Source organism: Siphateles boraxobius, unplaced genomic scaffold (genome assembly GCF_051911475.1).
Source record: "Siphateles boraxobius isolate OS27281-9 unplaced genomic scaffold, OSU_SipBor_1 13, whole genome shotgun sequence".
In the NCBI taxonomy this organism is placed as follows: domain Eukaryota; kingdom Metazoa; phylum Chordata; class Actinopteri; order Cypriniformes; family Leuciscidae; genus Siphateles; species Siphateles boraxobius.
In genome coordinates this window covers 3,214,701-3,230,166 of record NW_027508733.1, presented here as the reverse complement: position 1 = coordinate 3,230,166, position 15,466 = coordinate 3,214,701, and the positions used below count along the sequence as shown (strand labels likewise).

The 15,466-nt window shown below is 38.6% G+C and overlaps 1 protein-coding gene across 1 annotated transcript; it reads right to left on the bottom strand.

Annotated features, from left to right (window-relative positions):
- Positions 1-1,405: 1,405 nt before the first annotated feature.
- LOC143735769 (uncharacterized) lies at positions 1,406-15,151 on the bottom strand. Its single transcript, XM_077226012.1, has 5 exons — positions 14,937-15,151; positions 11,146-11,466; positions 10,648-10,950; positions 1,779-1,922; positions 1,406-1,686 (listed from the first exon to the last, which is right to left on the bottom strand). The coding sequence occupies exons 1-5, from the start codon at positions 14,980-14,982 to the stop codon at positions 1,670-1,672; spliced, it is 831 nt and encodes a 276-aa protein (XP_077082127.1). The 5' UTR covers positions 14,983-15,151; the 3' UTR covers positions 1,406-1,669.
- Between the last annotated feature and the right edge of the window lie 315 nt (positions 15,152-15,466).

Below are 15,466 nucleotides of genomic sequence, written 5' to 3'. Positions count from 1 at the left end.
ATTGTAATATTATTGCTGTTTTGTCTTTAATTATTGTATGTCTTCTTTTTACCCAGTCTCTTTGGGAGGAGAAAAACAAAATAAGAATTTCATTGCACCAATAGTGCACATGACAATAAAGATCTTGAACTCTTGAACTTGAATGTTGATCTTCTCTGACTAATTTAACCAGTCATTTATTGCATGGTACAAGAACAGCAACTACTAAAGCCATGAAAACACATTTAAAACTCACCAACCAATCAACGCGGAAAGCTGAAGGCACTGAAAGTGTTGCACTTTCACACCGAAAGCACTTGCTGACTGGAGCTGCTTCACTGATCACGCATCAGTTGTCTCTCAAAGTTAAGGCAGCAGCAGACTTTTCGAAGTAGCAATAAATCACTACACGGAAGTTGCAAAGCACTTCAATATAAGATGGCCCTGTGATCAGAAAACATGAACGGAATCGCGGAATCCAGTCATAAAAACAGAATTTACTGCGGAATGTCACGGAATTTTTAAACTTTTTGATGAATTAATAAAAAGCAGGTCAGTACAAATCAAATCGAATTTCAAACCGCAAGACTTTAAATGTGAATCCTGCGTGTCTCAAAATGAATGGCGCAGATGCGTGATTTCATTTACCACACACACACACACACACACACACACACACACACGCACACACAGGAGCACGCGTGACGCTTGCACTGTTTTCAGCCGCATCATTATATGAGGACATAATTGCATAAACATCATCTCCAGAACCGCTAAGTCACTTCATGAGCTTTTTAATGCTTCAACTGAGAATATGCTCTATGAGCTATCGTCATATCATAAACACACAGAAACTCAAAGATCTCCACGGCAACTCGTCAAAATAAAAGTTCGTTTTTCCTGGCCCTAAAAATGTAATTTTTGTTAAACTGTAAATAAATGGAATAAGTTTGATGATTTAAATTAATTAGAAATGCTTTTTGATTACTAAAATTTAATTTAAACATTAAAATAGAGTTTTACAAAATATTTACAGAATGCTGCTGGGTGCTCCCTGCACGTTTTAGGTTATTATTAATATTATTATTAATAACAGTTCTCAGATTCAAAGATTGGTTTAAAATCATTTAAAGAAAGTATTTGTCAAAACCCTTTGTTATTCTTAATTTTGATATTAAGTTTTACCCCAGACATAGGCTATATATCGGTTCAAAATATCGGTTATCGGTCTACTTGATGTGTAGTAATCGTTATCGGCCCTGAAAATCACATATCGGTCGACCCCTAGATTGGACTGGGTTCTCAATGCGTCTAGCAACGCAGTACAAGTGAACTATACTTATTCACAGCACAGCACACTAATTGCTTAAATAAAGTTAGTTTTCCTCCAGGGGGCGCTTGATATAATAACTGTAATAAAATATACTCTTGAACCTTATAGTGAGAAAACTTTATTGATAAAGGCAAGCAAATACATACAGCAAATATACAGCAGTAGTAAATTGATATCTGTGTCTTATAGAGAAATATAAACAATAATGTCTTATAGAAAATATAAACAATAAAGCCTTTTAAATTTGATTTTTAAAAATCTGACACTGAAAGAGAGAGCGCAAACTCAAATAATCATTAGTATTTATGACAAAAAACCCCGAAGAACAAGAACACACTTGAAGTTCAGTGTTCTGCTTTAGATTTCAATACTCTCTGAAAAAGATGAACATATAAAGGCATAAATTATTAAATCTCACAAATATACATGAACAATCAGTTTGTGAGAAATTACATCAATCATGTACCTGATGTTTGAATTTGTGCTTGATCTTGTTTAGCTCTTCTGGATCTGAATTCATAAACCAGAATGATGACAGTAGCCACGCCCACCAGAGCAGAGAGGACCAATCGGATCACAGCTTCAGTAGGACCACAACAGTGGACAGAGTCTGAGGAATAAACACATCAAACTGAGATCAGATCAGTCAATAAACTTTAATATCAAAAGTAGAGTATTTAAACAACCTGATATAGAACATTAAACATAAACCTAGATGCCATTGATGTAAAAAAAAAATGCAAATTAGTAATTTTAAGTAATTAGTCAAGATAATATATTTCTTGATCTACTTTAAAGCTTTAATAACTAAAATAAATGAAATGTCTCTGGTTACTCATGTAACCTCAGTTCCCTGAGATGAGGGAACGAGATATTGCGTTTGCTAATGCTTATGGGGAAACCCTTCCTTAATTAATCACGCCAGTAACACTGGCCAATGGGGTTCAATAGCACAAAATATGGGGTTCCACCACTATACACTTGAACTTCATTCATTAAAAATTTTGGCTGAAGCCACCTGATATTGTAAGATCCCGAACTAGGTGACACCGCAGTATACGCTATTCAACATTCCCTAATCTCAGGGAAGTTATGTGAGTAACTGGAAAGCTCCCCTTTCAATTCGGTTCACTTTTGACATTTTTTTGTGTTTGCTAATGCTTATGGGGAGCGTCTAAAACCACGCCGTGTTACAAAGAGTCCTGGCTTGACTAAATATGTCAAGTTTCACAGAGTCACAATGAGGGTGGCAATGATATTGGCACTCTATAAGCACATAGCCCAGTCTACAGGACCCGGTTGAAATCATGTAGAGGTTCAGGGAGCGGTAACTAAAATGATGGCGTATCACACCGGGGATGGGGCAAACTTGACACTGGTGAAACATGGCACCCTCACTGGCACCATCACACATCAGTTTGAAATTTCGCTAATTTCAAGCGAAATCATGAATGAGGCAATGACTGAGCCAGTGTTCAAATGATTAGTGTATGACATATGATCGTGATCATAATAAACGTGATGAACTATAACATAATAATGTGATTGGATTGAAAACCAAAACTGAAAGGACTGCCCATGTGTAATGGCGAAATAGCGTAATGATGTATGACGTGTGGAACGAGCTGTTGTTCCTGTTGAATAAAGTGTCATATAAATGAGTGTCCGGTAATTCTATAATTCTCCTTTTACTCACTCAGCGTCAGTGAAGTGGAGCAGGACAACGGCCCACCAGTACTTGTTTCAGACTCTCATCCACAGACGACTGGTTCAGGGCATTTGTACTGCGTGATAAATATAAGCAGCGGCACAACGATTCAAATGCTTTTAGTCTCCAAATTATGACCAGAAATGGATCAATATTAAGTCTGTTGTTTAAAACAAATAAAGAACTAATGTAGGCAAATTGTTATTATGCGCAAACATCGGGAAAAACTGTATATTCATGCAGTGTGCGCATGTCAAATCAAATCAATCAAATCAAATCCTTTTATTGTCACACAACCATATACACAAGTGCAACAGTGGGTGAAATTCTTAGGTGCAGTTCCGAGCAACATAGCAGTATGACACGATGTGACGAAAACAATTACAGCAAACATCAGATTACATAGATTACACATCTAATGTGCGCACAATTACTCACAGTACCATATACACTAACAGAACAATAAATAATATACAATGTACAATATACAACAGTTTACAATATACAACAATATACAATATACAACAATTTACAATATACAACAGTATACAAAAATACAAAAAGAGGTAATTATACATAGAATAGATACTCGTAAGGTGCAAATATATATATATATATATATATATATATATATTATGTAAATGCAGTAGGTTATGTTGTGCTGTGTTGACAGTTAGAATGTTTATGGTTATTGATCATGAGGGATCAAGAGTTTAGAAATCTAATTACTTGTGGGAAGAAGCTGTCATGGAGTCGGCTGGTGTGTGTCCTGATGCTGCGGTACCGCCGGCCTGAGGGTAGCAGTGAGAGCAGCCCATGGCTCGGGTGGCTAGAGTCTCTGATGATCCTCCGAGCTTTCTTCACACACCGCCTGGCATAAATATCCTGGAGGGAGGGAAGCTCACCTCCGATGATACGGCTGGCAGTGCGCACCACCCTTCGCAAGGCTTTGCGGTTACGGCTGGTAGTATTGCCATACCAGGCAGTGATGCAGCCAGTCAGGATGCTCTCGACGGTGCTGGTGTAGAACTGTGTGAGGATGTGGCGGTTCATTCCAAACTTCCTCAGCCGTCTCAGGAAGAAGAGGCGCTGATGAGCCTTCTTCACGACGGCCTCAGTGTGGACGGACCATGTGAGTTCCTCTGTGATGTGGACACCGAGGAACTTGAAGCTGCTGACTCTCTCCACCGGTGCTCCATTGATGGTGATGGGGCTGTGTTCTCTGTCGTTCTTCCTGAAGTCGACCACTAGCTCCTTGGTTTTGCTGATGTTGAGGGAGAGGTTGTTCCTCTCCACCAGTGCGTCAGAGTGAGCACCTCCTCTCTGTAGGCCGTTTCATCGTTGTCGGTGATCAGACCTACGACCGTAGTATCATCAGCAAACTTGATGATGGAATTAGAGCTGTGAGTTGCCACGCAGTCATATGTGTACAAGGAGTACAAGAGTGGGCTGAGAACACAGCCCTGTGGGGCTCCAGTGTTGAGGGTCAGTGATGAGGAGATGTTGCTGCCTATTCTAACCACCTGGCGTCTGTTTGACAGGAAGTCCAGGATCCAGCTGCACAGCAAGCTGTTTAAGCCCAGAGCCCGGAGTTTCACATCAAGCAAGGAGGGCACTATGGTATTGAATGCTGAGCTGTAGTCTACAAATAGCATTCTCACATATGTGTTCCTCTTTTCCAGGTGGGAGAGAGCAGTGTGTATTGTAGATGCAATAGCATCATCAGTGGAGCGGTTATTGCGGTATGCAAACTGCAGTGGGTCCAGTGAGGAAGGTAGAACAGAGCAGATGTAATCTCTGACTAGTCTCTCAAAGCATTTACTGATGATGGGGGTCAGAGCAACAGGGCGCCAGTCATTTAAGCAGGTGATGTTGGTTTGCTTCGGTACAGGTACGATGATGGACGTTTTGAAGCATGTGGGGACTACAGACAAGGAGAGGGACCAATTGAAAATGTCCGTAAAAACACCAGCTAGTTGGTTCGCGCACTTTCTGATGACGCGGCCCGGAATACCGTCTGGACCCGCGGCTTTACGGATGTTCACCCGACGGAAAGATCGGGTTACATCCGCTACAGAGACGGAGAGTGTACTAACCTCTGTAGCTTCAGCCGCGAGAACTCTCTCCGCGAGGGGGATGTTAGTTCCCTCAAATCGAGCATAAAAAGTGTTCAGCTCATCTGGGAGAGAGGCAGTGTTGTTCACTGTGGAGTTTATGTTTCCTTTATAGTCCGTAATGCTATTAATTCCCTTCCACATGCTTCTAGAGTCGGTGGTGTTGAACTGTCCTTCAATCTTGTCCCTGAATTGGCGTTTTGCTGCTCTGATAGTTTTTCGGAGGGCATAACTTGCTTGTTTTTGCTCCTCCGCACTCCCGGAGTTAAAAGCGGAGGTCCGCGCATTGAGTGCTGCACGAACATCGCCATTAATCCATGGTTTCTGGTTCGGGTAAATCCGTCGGAAAGCGATTGGAGCAAACTTAATGGAACAACTTGAAAATAATGTTAAATCAAAACATGGTTTGCTTTTTGAATGTTGTAAGAATATCATGATGAAGAAATGGTTTAATCATTGGGAAACGCCATTGCTTTTAAATGCACATTTTGATGCTATTTTAGAGTCACTGCTTATAGTGTAATTTTAACATCAAAGCAGGGCAATAATGTTAACGTCTTGAGACTCCCCTGCTTCACTGCATATTAATGATATGTTAAAGCTGCCCGCACGTTAAAAATTTGAGTTCTCTGAACTTATCAGGGTTTTACAGTGTAAAGGGCCTTTCACACAGGACGCGGAATGCGCTGCGCTGCGCTATGAAACCCATTCATTTCAATGGCTTGCGCCGCGCGAAGACGTTTTGTTGCTGCGTCGAGCAAAGCGCAAGCGCAGCGGTGCGCACCATTGACTTGCTCACGCGCACGCCGCGGTCAAAGTTCAAAATATTTTAACTTTTGCCGCTGCGCTCTGTGACGATTACCAGCGCGGCCAATAGAAACGGGACATCCAAACAATCACGGAAATCAAAATGGATGAACGGCAATGGGTGCTTCTCAATATCCCTCCTCGTCTCCTCGCTCCTCTGTCCTCCATCCTATGACCCGGAAACCAATCAAGCTCAGCCATCTTGAAGGTAGTGCTGCCGCGATTAGTCGACTTAGTCGACGTAATCGACCATGCAAATTAGTCGACGGCAATTTTTTTAGTCGACGTGTCGTTTTACTATTGACCGCCTATTTATTTTTGGTCTCCCGTCTCAAACGGCTGACTTTAATTCACCTCCACACAGCAGTCTGTGCGCCGTGCGCGGCCTGCTGGTTAATCTGCTATCCTCTTCCTTCACGTTCCCGCGCCGCCTTCACTGCTTTGATATGAAAAATTGCGGAGGCAGGTGACGGTGCTTTCAAAGTGGGCTCGTTTGCTGCGGTCCGAGCGCGATTGTTCCCGGCGCCCCCCGCAGCGTTGGTCTGTTTCACACTCAACTTAATTCTATCGAACACTGGTGCGTTTGCGTGCATATTATGCCACCGCAAACGTGCACGGCGCATGATAGAAAACAGAACGCGGGTCAGTATTGTGTTTTTCAAACGGACTCTTTTGAGGAGACAATGGATTTCCAAATGTCTTGCCCTGATTCCACGCGCAAAGCACGAATACACTGCAGGCTCACTCTCGCTCGTATCCAAGGTAAATCATCAACACTATCATCCCTTACATATGTTTTTTTAACTAAATACATCATAATAAGCTAAAACGCAATCGCAGGTTACTTTACTTCCTGAACAAGTGCGCACCTGAGTCCGTGTTATTTTCACATTCACGCAAACCGCGGCACGGGCCCGCCATGCACGCAAGTGTAAACGCGAGCTGCATATCTGCCTGCCTGCTTTCAGCGCGACTCATTATTAGGCAGAGCTATGCGTAGTGGGCTAGACTCTTTCAATTCCAATTTATTTGTGTAGCGCTGTTCACAATATCAGAAAATGCATGTATTGCATCTACTTTACAATTCAGAGTGATGTTATCAGTTATGCATTTCAGAAATGTACATAAAAAATTTACAGTAAGCTAATTAAAAATTATTTAACAGCATAGATGAACAAAGAGCTAATTTAATTAATACATACATGTTTGTTAATAGAGGATTAGATTAGGACTCTGACTAATATGGTATAGCATAATGGAAATGCAGATAGTTAATGCTTTGATTGTTAATACATAATGTTTTTGAACAGGTGACATTTTATGTTTTGGCCCTTCAGTTCAGTTCAAAATTAAATGGACACAATGAAATAACAAACACTTGATTTTTTTTTAAAATTAGTCGTTTAGATTAGTCGACTAATCGAAAAATTAGTCGAAAGATTAGTCGTTAGAAAATTAGTCGTTAGTGGCAGCACTACTTGAAGGACATCTCAATTCTCTAATTGCACCGCGACGAGTCGAGGATCGAGGAGTGAGGAGGCTTTCAGAGGAGTTATGAGCGAGGATAGGTGTATCCTATGCGGAAGTGTTGTATTGACTAAATGTGACGCACGTATAAATTCTCCTCCCCCTTCACATCGGTCACAATAATTTGAATTTGTACTTTACCCTTGCTGTTTATATAAACCACACATCTCATATTTCAACAGGGTATCTTGCATTATTATTATTCATTATGAATTTCTTAAATAAACAAATTTCAACAACATAAGGGCAGATCCTTTGAGCGCTGCTGATGACGCTGTGAAGTGACGCTCGAGTGAGCAAGTATTCCAATGTATAAAAAAAGCTTTCATTCGATTCCTCCGTCCTCATTTTCTTTCCTTGCGTCCTTCCCTCACAACCTACAGGGGGAGGAGCTGAGGCGCTAGGAAAGGAAGCGAGGAAAGGAAACGAGGATGCACAAATAAGAAATGAGAAGCACCCATAGTCGGAATTTCCTGAGCTCTATGAATGATACAAGTTTGAGGTCGTATAGGAACATCGGCAGAAAAGCTGTGTCATGGAGACATATCTCCATTCAAGTTGGCATGTCAGGTGTGTTTTAATATATATATATAATTTGTTCCTTTGTGTCAGCTTTAATGTTTGAATAAATGTTTTATTCTAAAAAAGAACTGAGCTCATGATTCGTGTGTTGATATCGATGTTATGTATGTGTGTGTATATATATATATATATATATATATACTGTATATATATATATAGGCAATATATATAGGGGGACCTTTAATTTTTGACGCGCTGAGAACGCCAGACAGCCTGAGCACATACTAGTGTTCGCATTCTCTGTTTATTAGTTTACGTATCTGTTTAGTATACCTGTCTAATACAACTGTTATACATAGAACGTATGCACGTCCCCATGACACCTAACGTTACACCTGTTCAATTTTCTCACGTGGGGGAGAGGTATAGTTTTCAGATGTGTTATTAAAAAAGATAAAACATTTCCCAACTTATTTAGAGGATGAGTGTAAAAAGCGATGGACAGATACACAATTAACTGCTGACCGAAAGGAGGAACAATCAAAATAACTAACCTTATTATACTGACATAGAACTCCCGCTTAAAAGGTTTTTTTTAAAAAAAATGTTGCATAGCGCAGCGCAAATCGCGTTGTATCTGAAGGGCAACGCTAAACCCAGCGGCCAGCGCATTACGCGTCCTGTGTGAAAGGCCCTTAAGGCTTCAGTTGTATTTGGAGCATTGGCGGTTCTAGAGGGGGGGCCAGGGGGGCCCGTGCCCCTGTGACAACAAGCTTGGCCCCCCTTGTGGCCCCCCTAAATGTGGAGTGTGAAATAATTTTTACAAAACTGTTTTTTGCTATCTTTGTTATCGTTGTATGCATATTATTTTTTTTATTATTCTATCTTTGTGGATTTGCTTGTTCACGTGACAATTCGCATCACATTCGCGGGAATCGCGGCAGAATAACGTCTGTCTCCTGCACGCGAGAGAGGAGAGAAGGAGAAAGCTGGTAAATATCAGTTCAGTTGCAAGTTCATTCTGTATGTGCGTATCGGGTGTGCGATGTGTATTGTCTATTAAAATATTGTAATCATTGTTTTAACTATGTACGAGGCACTGTGAGCTGACATCGCATTTGTCTATGGTTCTTCACTGCTGTGTGCGGTTAGGTAGGCCTATGTCTTATATTTATATCATATTATGTTCTTATATTAGAATATCAAATCAGCAAGAGTGCCGTTTTCCCGTGCACAATTGCAACTGTGATATTGATGTTATACAACAGTTAAATCAACAATAAGTTAACATGAGTTACTTTTTAGACACAATATTGTCAATATTTTTTGTTTTCCCTTTATTTCGCCGACTAGAATTTCAAAATGAAACCGTAGCAGAGTCTCAATGCAACAGACAGCGATGATTTATTGACTGAAATCCGCGTTTTGATCACTTGCTGCTTTCCCGAATGAATCAGCCGTTTGAACAAATCGGTTGAATGAATGAATCCCTCAACTCACTTCTGTGACTTTCCGCCGCCTACTGGCGGTTTTAGTTTCATATTTAAAGTACCCTTTAATTAAAACGTTAAAATTAGAAATCATTTCATGTTTAAATATTGATTTAAAAAAAAATCTCATAGCTTTATTTATGCAATTGTAAATGGAGTGTAAATATATTAATGCTGCTTCTGTGTCACCTCTAGACTGCACTGCAAACATGGATTTTGATTAAATTAATTAATTTGAATGGTAACAGTGGTACTGTATAATTATTGTATAATCAAGTATTATTGTATAAATAAGTATAATTACTGTATAATTTGAATGTTAGTATTTGACATAAAAGGTGATTCATAACTCTAAATAAGTTTAGAAAGAATGTCCATATATAGGTGAAAATGCCCCTGGAAATCGATTTAAGCTGGCAAATTAAATTAATTAAAAATTAATTTAAAAATTAATTTCGGTCCCTGCTGTTAACTGACCACTGCATAGAATATTAAAAAATATGAATATCTTTGTGAGTCTGCTGTCAACAACAGGCCTAAACCGGCCATGGCACCAGCACAAAAACACAATCAGTAAAATATCATCTAATTATCAACAAAACATTGTAAATATTGAGATATATTTTTGTCAATATTCCACACCCCTAATGTACGGTATGAATTATGATTTCTTCATGTCTTCAAAAGCCTTCAATTTGACTTTAAAAAGTGTGCAGTAACCTGTAAACGGTTAGACAGTTACCTAGCAAGTCAGTTGTTTTCAGTAAATTAAATAATAAGCTTCTTGGTCCCCATTGCTTTTGCTCTAGTTCTCACCAAAATAAAGAGAAAGAAGGACATCATGTCAATTACAGTTACTGTGACTAATACTGAATATGTAATGCAAATGTAAAAATATAATGGAAATGCAAATACATTGTTGAATGATTATAAACATGGTATTTTGCCTGTTAATGCCTGCAGTGCAGTGCAGAAAATGATATGACAACAATAAGGTCTAAATGTAACTGGCCCCTCTAACAGTACAACTGGCCCCAGCTTGGCCCCCCCAGTTGAAATGGTCTAGAACCGCCACTGATTTGGAGGAAGGGGTTTTCCATAAGCGTTAGCAAACGCAATGCAGATGTGAACCGAATTGAAAGGGAACATAGCCTATATTTAACTCACCGTAGACAGTAAGGGTGAAAATCATCTTCATATAGTTGATGTCAAGTTCATAAACTCCAGAGTCTGTGGTTCTGGTGTTTGTGACGGTCAGAGATCCAGTTTGATTGTCCAGCTTCAGTCTGTCTCTGAATCTCCCATCAAGAACATCATCATATACAGTGATTCTGTCGGCACGTTTATTGATTTCTGCTATTACAGGTCCATATTCAAAACTCCACTGAATCCGATCGTCATTCTTCATTTCAGTAAGATCATTGTGTAGAATGACAATATCTCCATTCTTTACTGATATCTCCTTCACTACTGTCTCACAAAACACACACAGAACAAACAACAAAACAGTTTTTTTGTCATTTGATGGTTTACTAAAATAAATAGTTTTAAGTTTAAATTGAAAATGAATATCAACAAACAACAAAGCAAAATGGAGTTTGGATTAATATTTGTATTTCTGTGCTGATTAAAACATAAAACAGGCGAAATAAATATTGAACTCACCAGAGACAGTGAGATCGAAACTCTTTCTTATACTGTTGGTCAGTATTTTATAATATCCAGCATGTTTCATTGTGGTGTTTGTGATGGTCAGAGATCCAGTTTGATTGTCCAGCTTCAGTCTGTCTCTGAATCTCCCATCAAGAACATCATCATATACAGTGAATCTGTCTGACTTTTTATCGATTTTAGCTATTAAAGTGATGCTATATCCAAACTTCCACAGAATCAAATCATCATCCATCATTTCAGTATCAGAGTTCAGAGAGACTGAATCTCCCTCCATCACTGACACTGGCCAAACACCATTAACTCCAAACACTCCTGAAAAACAGAGTTTTTCACAGATTAAAGCTTTAAATCTCTTGATGTTGGTTTAATGAAGCTTCACTAAAATACTTTTAATCATTTAACTGTGAAATTAATAATATTTTGCAGCAGCACAAAGCAGTAGCGGCTCCTGGCTGTAAATTTATGTAGCGCAGATTCTGGTTCTTTTAGCGCTATAGTTTATGATAAACATTTTGTAAGCTTTATATCCTAATTGATAAACACATCAGAAACACACTTTTGGCAGAATTCTAATGTCCTTGTGTTATTCAACCTGAGGGTGGCGCTCTAATGATGATTGACAGACTTCACAAACGATAAACGTATAGAAATGCCATAATAAAGAATTTATTGCGTCCGAATGTTGTTTTAGAAATTTGCAGGTTGTGTAGCCTAATTCCAGTGAGGAAAACAAAGCCATGTATATTCTCAGAACAAGAACTGCTGTAAATAAAGGCTGTTCACATAAGCATGTTTAAATTAAAGGGTTTATGTTTTCATTAATTTCATACACTCCACATAGGAAGAACAGACACCCCAAATAGTTACTGACCTGATACAGACTAATACTGTATACACAGACTAATAAACGCATAGCTGAAGCGGACTGAAGTCATGTTCTGGAGCGAGGTTTACGTAAGGTAACACGAAAAGCAGGTCCGTCTGAAATCTGCACTAATGGCTCTCAATTAGAGCGCGTTGCAGTTCCATTTTCCACCACATATTTACATTGGAAAACTGAGTGGCGCTGTTGAGCTGAGGATTATAGAGCAAAGCTACTTTTGCGTCATCGAAGGGTAACGCCCCTTTTTGGGGGAAAACATTCGGATTCCTCTGAGAACAGAACTCGCTCTAGATCTCCAAAGTTTCTTGATAGCAAAAATGGCACAACATTCACACTCTCTTTGCCGGCCGAGGACCGTGAGCGGTATTTAAAGAAGCTACTGGATACGGGGTTACATAGGTGTCCCTTTGAAATGGTGACCCCACGCAGTGACCAAATATGGACTATTCAGACATCTACCACTATCTCGTGGACTCACCAACTAAGTAGCCTATTTTTTTGTCATTAACACACTCACAGTACGACAAACTATTAGACGATGAGGCCATGTCACTTGGATCATATTTAACTTGATTTAAACTATTGACATAGTTTTGTTGTCGACAAAGTTAGCTATACTAGTTAGAAAGACGAAGCTGCTCTCACTAGGCACGCTACCTTGGCTATTAACTGGATTAAAGTGGACTTGGCTGGTTTCTGCTTGTGTCTAGAAAGTGCTAGGACTTTGAATGTTGTAAAAAGGTTTACAGTGTACGGCAAAATATGTAGCGTTGGTCTATATGATCCTAACAAATTATATCTTTATTCTGCATTCACTTGCAAAACTTTTGAATCGCCCGAGAAAGTTTTATTCGGTCATAAAGTTTCTACGAAAAATTTCCCCAGAGAAACTCTGGAGAATGAAATAAAGAGCTGGGAGGAAATATATAGCGTATATCAACACAAAAGTTATGCAAGTAAACGCAAAAACTATTATAGCCTAATCTTTCCTGGCATCTCATCTTTTCCCATCACTTTAGGTTTGGTTAACATCTTTAATCATTTCACAAGCTATCTTGAATGAACAGAGGCATGGTCTGAGATAATAGTGTATTACTGGTGTTTAATTCTCGGAAGATGAAGAAAATATACGTCAGATAATTTTTTTTTTAATTCTTCACCAAAATACAAACCGCCACAATGGAACATCCCTCATGGACTCATCGTCTAGTTTGTCATACTGTGAGTGTGTTAATGGCAAAATAGACTACTTACTTGCTGATTCCACGAGATAGTGGTAGATGTCTGAATAGTCCAGCAAAGAGAGTGTGTATATTGTGCCATTTTTGCTATCAAGAAACTTTGCAGATCTAGAGCGAGTTCTGTTCTCAGAGGAATCCGTTTGTTTTCCCCCAAAAAAGGGGTGTTACCCTTCGATGATGCAAAAGTAGCGTTGGTCTATCCGAGACCGGCTGCCCTGCTTAGTATCATGAATACATGCCTGTCGAATCCATGCGCTTCATTTTAATATATACTGCTCACTTTACGACTTTAACCCTTTCATGCATAGAGTTCACTAGTGGACAGCTATTAAAAAAGCATTGTCTTGCAATTGCATGGGTTTTGATGGCATAGTTGCACATCAACCACAGAGGACCCTGGTGCATCATCCAATACATTGCCACCAAGTGGCAAGGCATTGTTTTTAAAAATGTTGTTGTAGCATCAGGCAATATCTAATGAGTCATATCAAAGTAAAATTTTCCAAATATTGATTTTAGAATATTAATCATCTGTGGACTGCATGCATCAATGGCTATATTGCAGCAACAATTCATACTATTAGTGTGACTGTTGTTGTTTTTTTACTGTAAATAAATGTATTTGTGTTATTAGAATGTCATTTGACATTGAACATTAAACATCAAAAAAGTATTGTGATTACATAATATATGTGACTTTTAATTGATTACTTTACTCCTAACATCAAAAAGTAATCTGATTACGTAATGCACGTTACTTGTTAGATCAAAAAGTAATGTGTTTACACAATGCATGGTGCTTGTAATGCATTACTTCAATCGTTAGATCAAAAAAATAATCTGATTATGTAATGCATGTTACTTGTAATACATTACTTTACTCGTAACATTAAAAAATCTGATTACATAATGAATGTTACTTGTAACACATTACTTAATTCATAACATCAAAAAAGTAATCTGATTGTGTTATGCATGTTACTTGTAATGCGTTACCCAACACTGCTCATTTCAGATGAGATTGAAAACACCTGATAGGTTTTCTAAGAGGAGAGCTATGTTAGAAATGTGTCCATCTTGAACATAATCAGAATTATCGGCTAATACGGTAAATTGACGTAAATTATGCGTAAAATTTAATCTTGTTTTTCATGCCATAAGAGCAATAAAAACACATAGGAAAAAAATCATGCCTGAGGTTATCTTAATTCATGCATGAAAGGTTAAATAGTCGAGAAAAACTGAGAAAAAAAATGTGTGGCAGAATGCTGAACACATTTATAATTTATTATTAATTCATTGTGTATAAAGGTATGTTTGGATGAATACAGACGAGCCGCGGCTAGCACAAACCCTAAATCTGCTGAATGAAAGGAGAAATAGTTCAACAGAATTAAAGTAAATAAAAAAAGAGAGACTAATTAACAAGATTGGCACATTTAAACTAATGCCTTTGGGCTTCACATTTATTTAATTTATTTAATCAATCCCTAATATAAATATAAGAGTACACACCTGGATTTAAACTTTTAATAAAAAAATAAAAAAATAATGTAAACTGATTAATTACTTCTATATGAGAATAATAGTGAATATTTTTTAACCACATGTTACCAGAACAGAAAAAACTGAAGTCATAAAAACACATTTAAACTCACCATCCAGACGCCACAAACACAAGCAGAGCAAAACAGGGAGAAACATCTTCAGCGGTTTCAGTCCACAAATATGAAAAGATAAACTCTTCAAAACAGTTTCAGTGATAAAATGACAGACGCGCTGATGTGGAGCTGCTCTGTAGTAAAGTGAAGTGAAACTCTACAATCATGAAAAATAACTGCACATCTTTAAGTGTTAATGGGTGTGACTGTCTAGCTGAGAAATTCACACAGAAATTTGACAGTTTGAGCTCAGGCCTGAACTTCCTGTACGTCAATGGCGAGTCTTTCAACAGAAATAAATTGACCAATAACATGTTAAAACATCTTAAAGCAACAGTTTGATCTTGTCATGAGATCCTGAGAGTGTTTGTCTCTGCTCTCTCCTGTAACTCTCTTCAGGACGTTTGTTCTTCATTTCTTATCAAATGTCTGGATTGTTTCTCCTCTCAGACTGATCTCAGAGTTTCTCTAATGGTTTTATGGAGCAGGAACAGATCGCCTGCTATAACTGTGTGTATGAAAGTGTC

What these genes read in the sequence shown, in the direction of transcription:
- LOC143735769 (XM_077226012.1), bottom strand. Translation starts at nt 14,982, where the DNA reads ATGTTTCTCCCTGTTTTGCTCTGCTTGTGTTTGTGGCGTCTGGATG. An exon ending in GTGTTTGTGGCGTCTGGATG is followed by an intron (nt 11,467 to 14,936) that starts GTGAGTTTAAAT and finishes TCTGTTTTTCAG; the next exon opens with GAGTGTTTGGAGTTAATGGT. An exon ending in TTTCACCCTTACTGTCTACG is followed by an intron (nt 1,923 to 10,647) that starts GTGAGTTAAATA and finishes TTTATTCCTCAG; the next exon opens with ACTCTGTCCACTGTTGTGGT.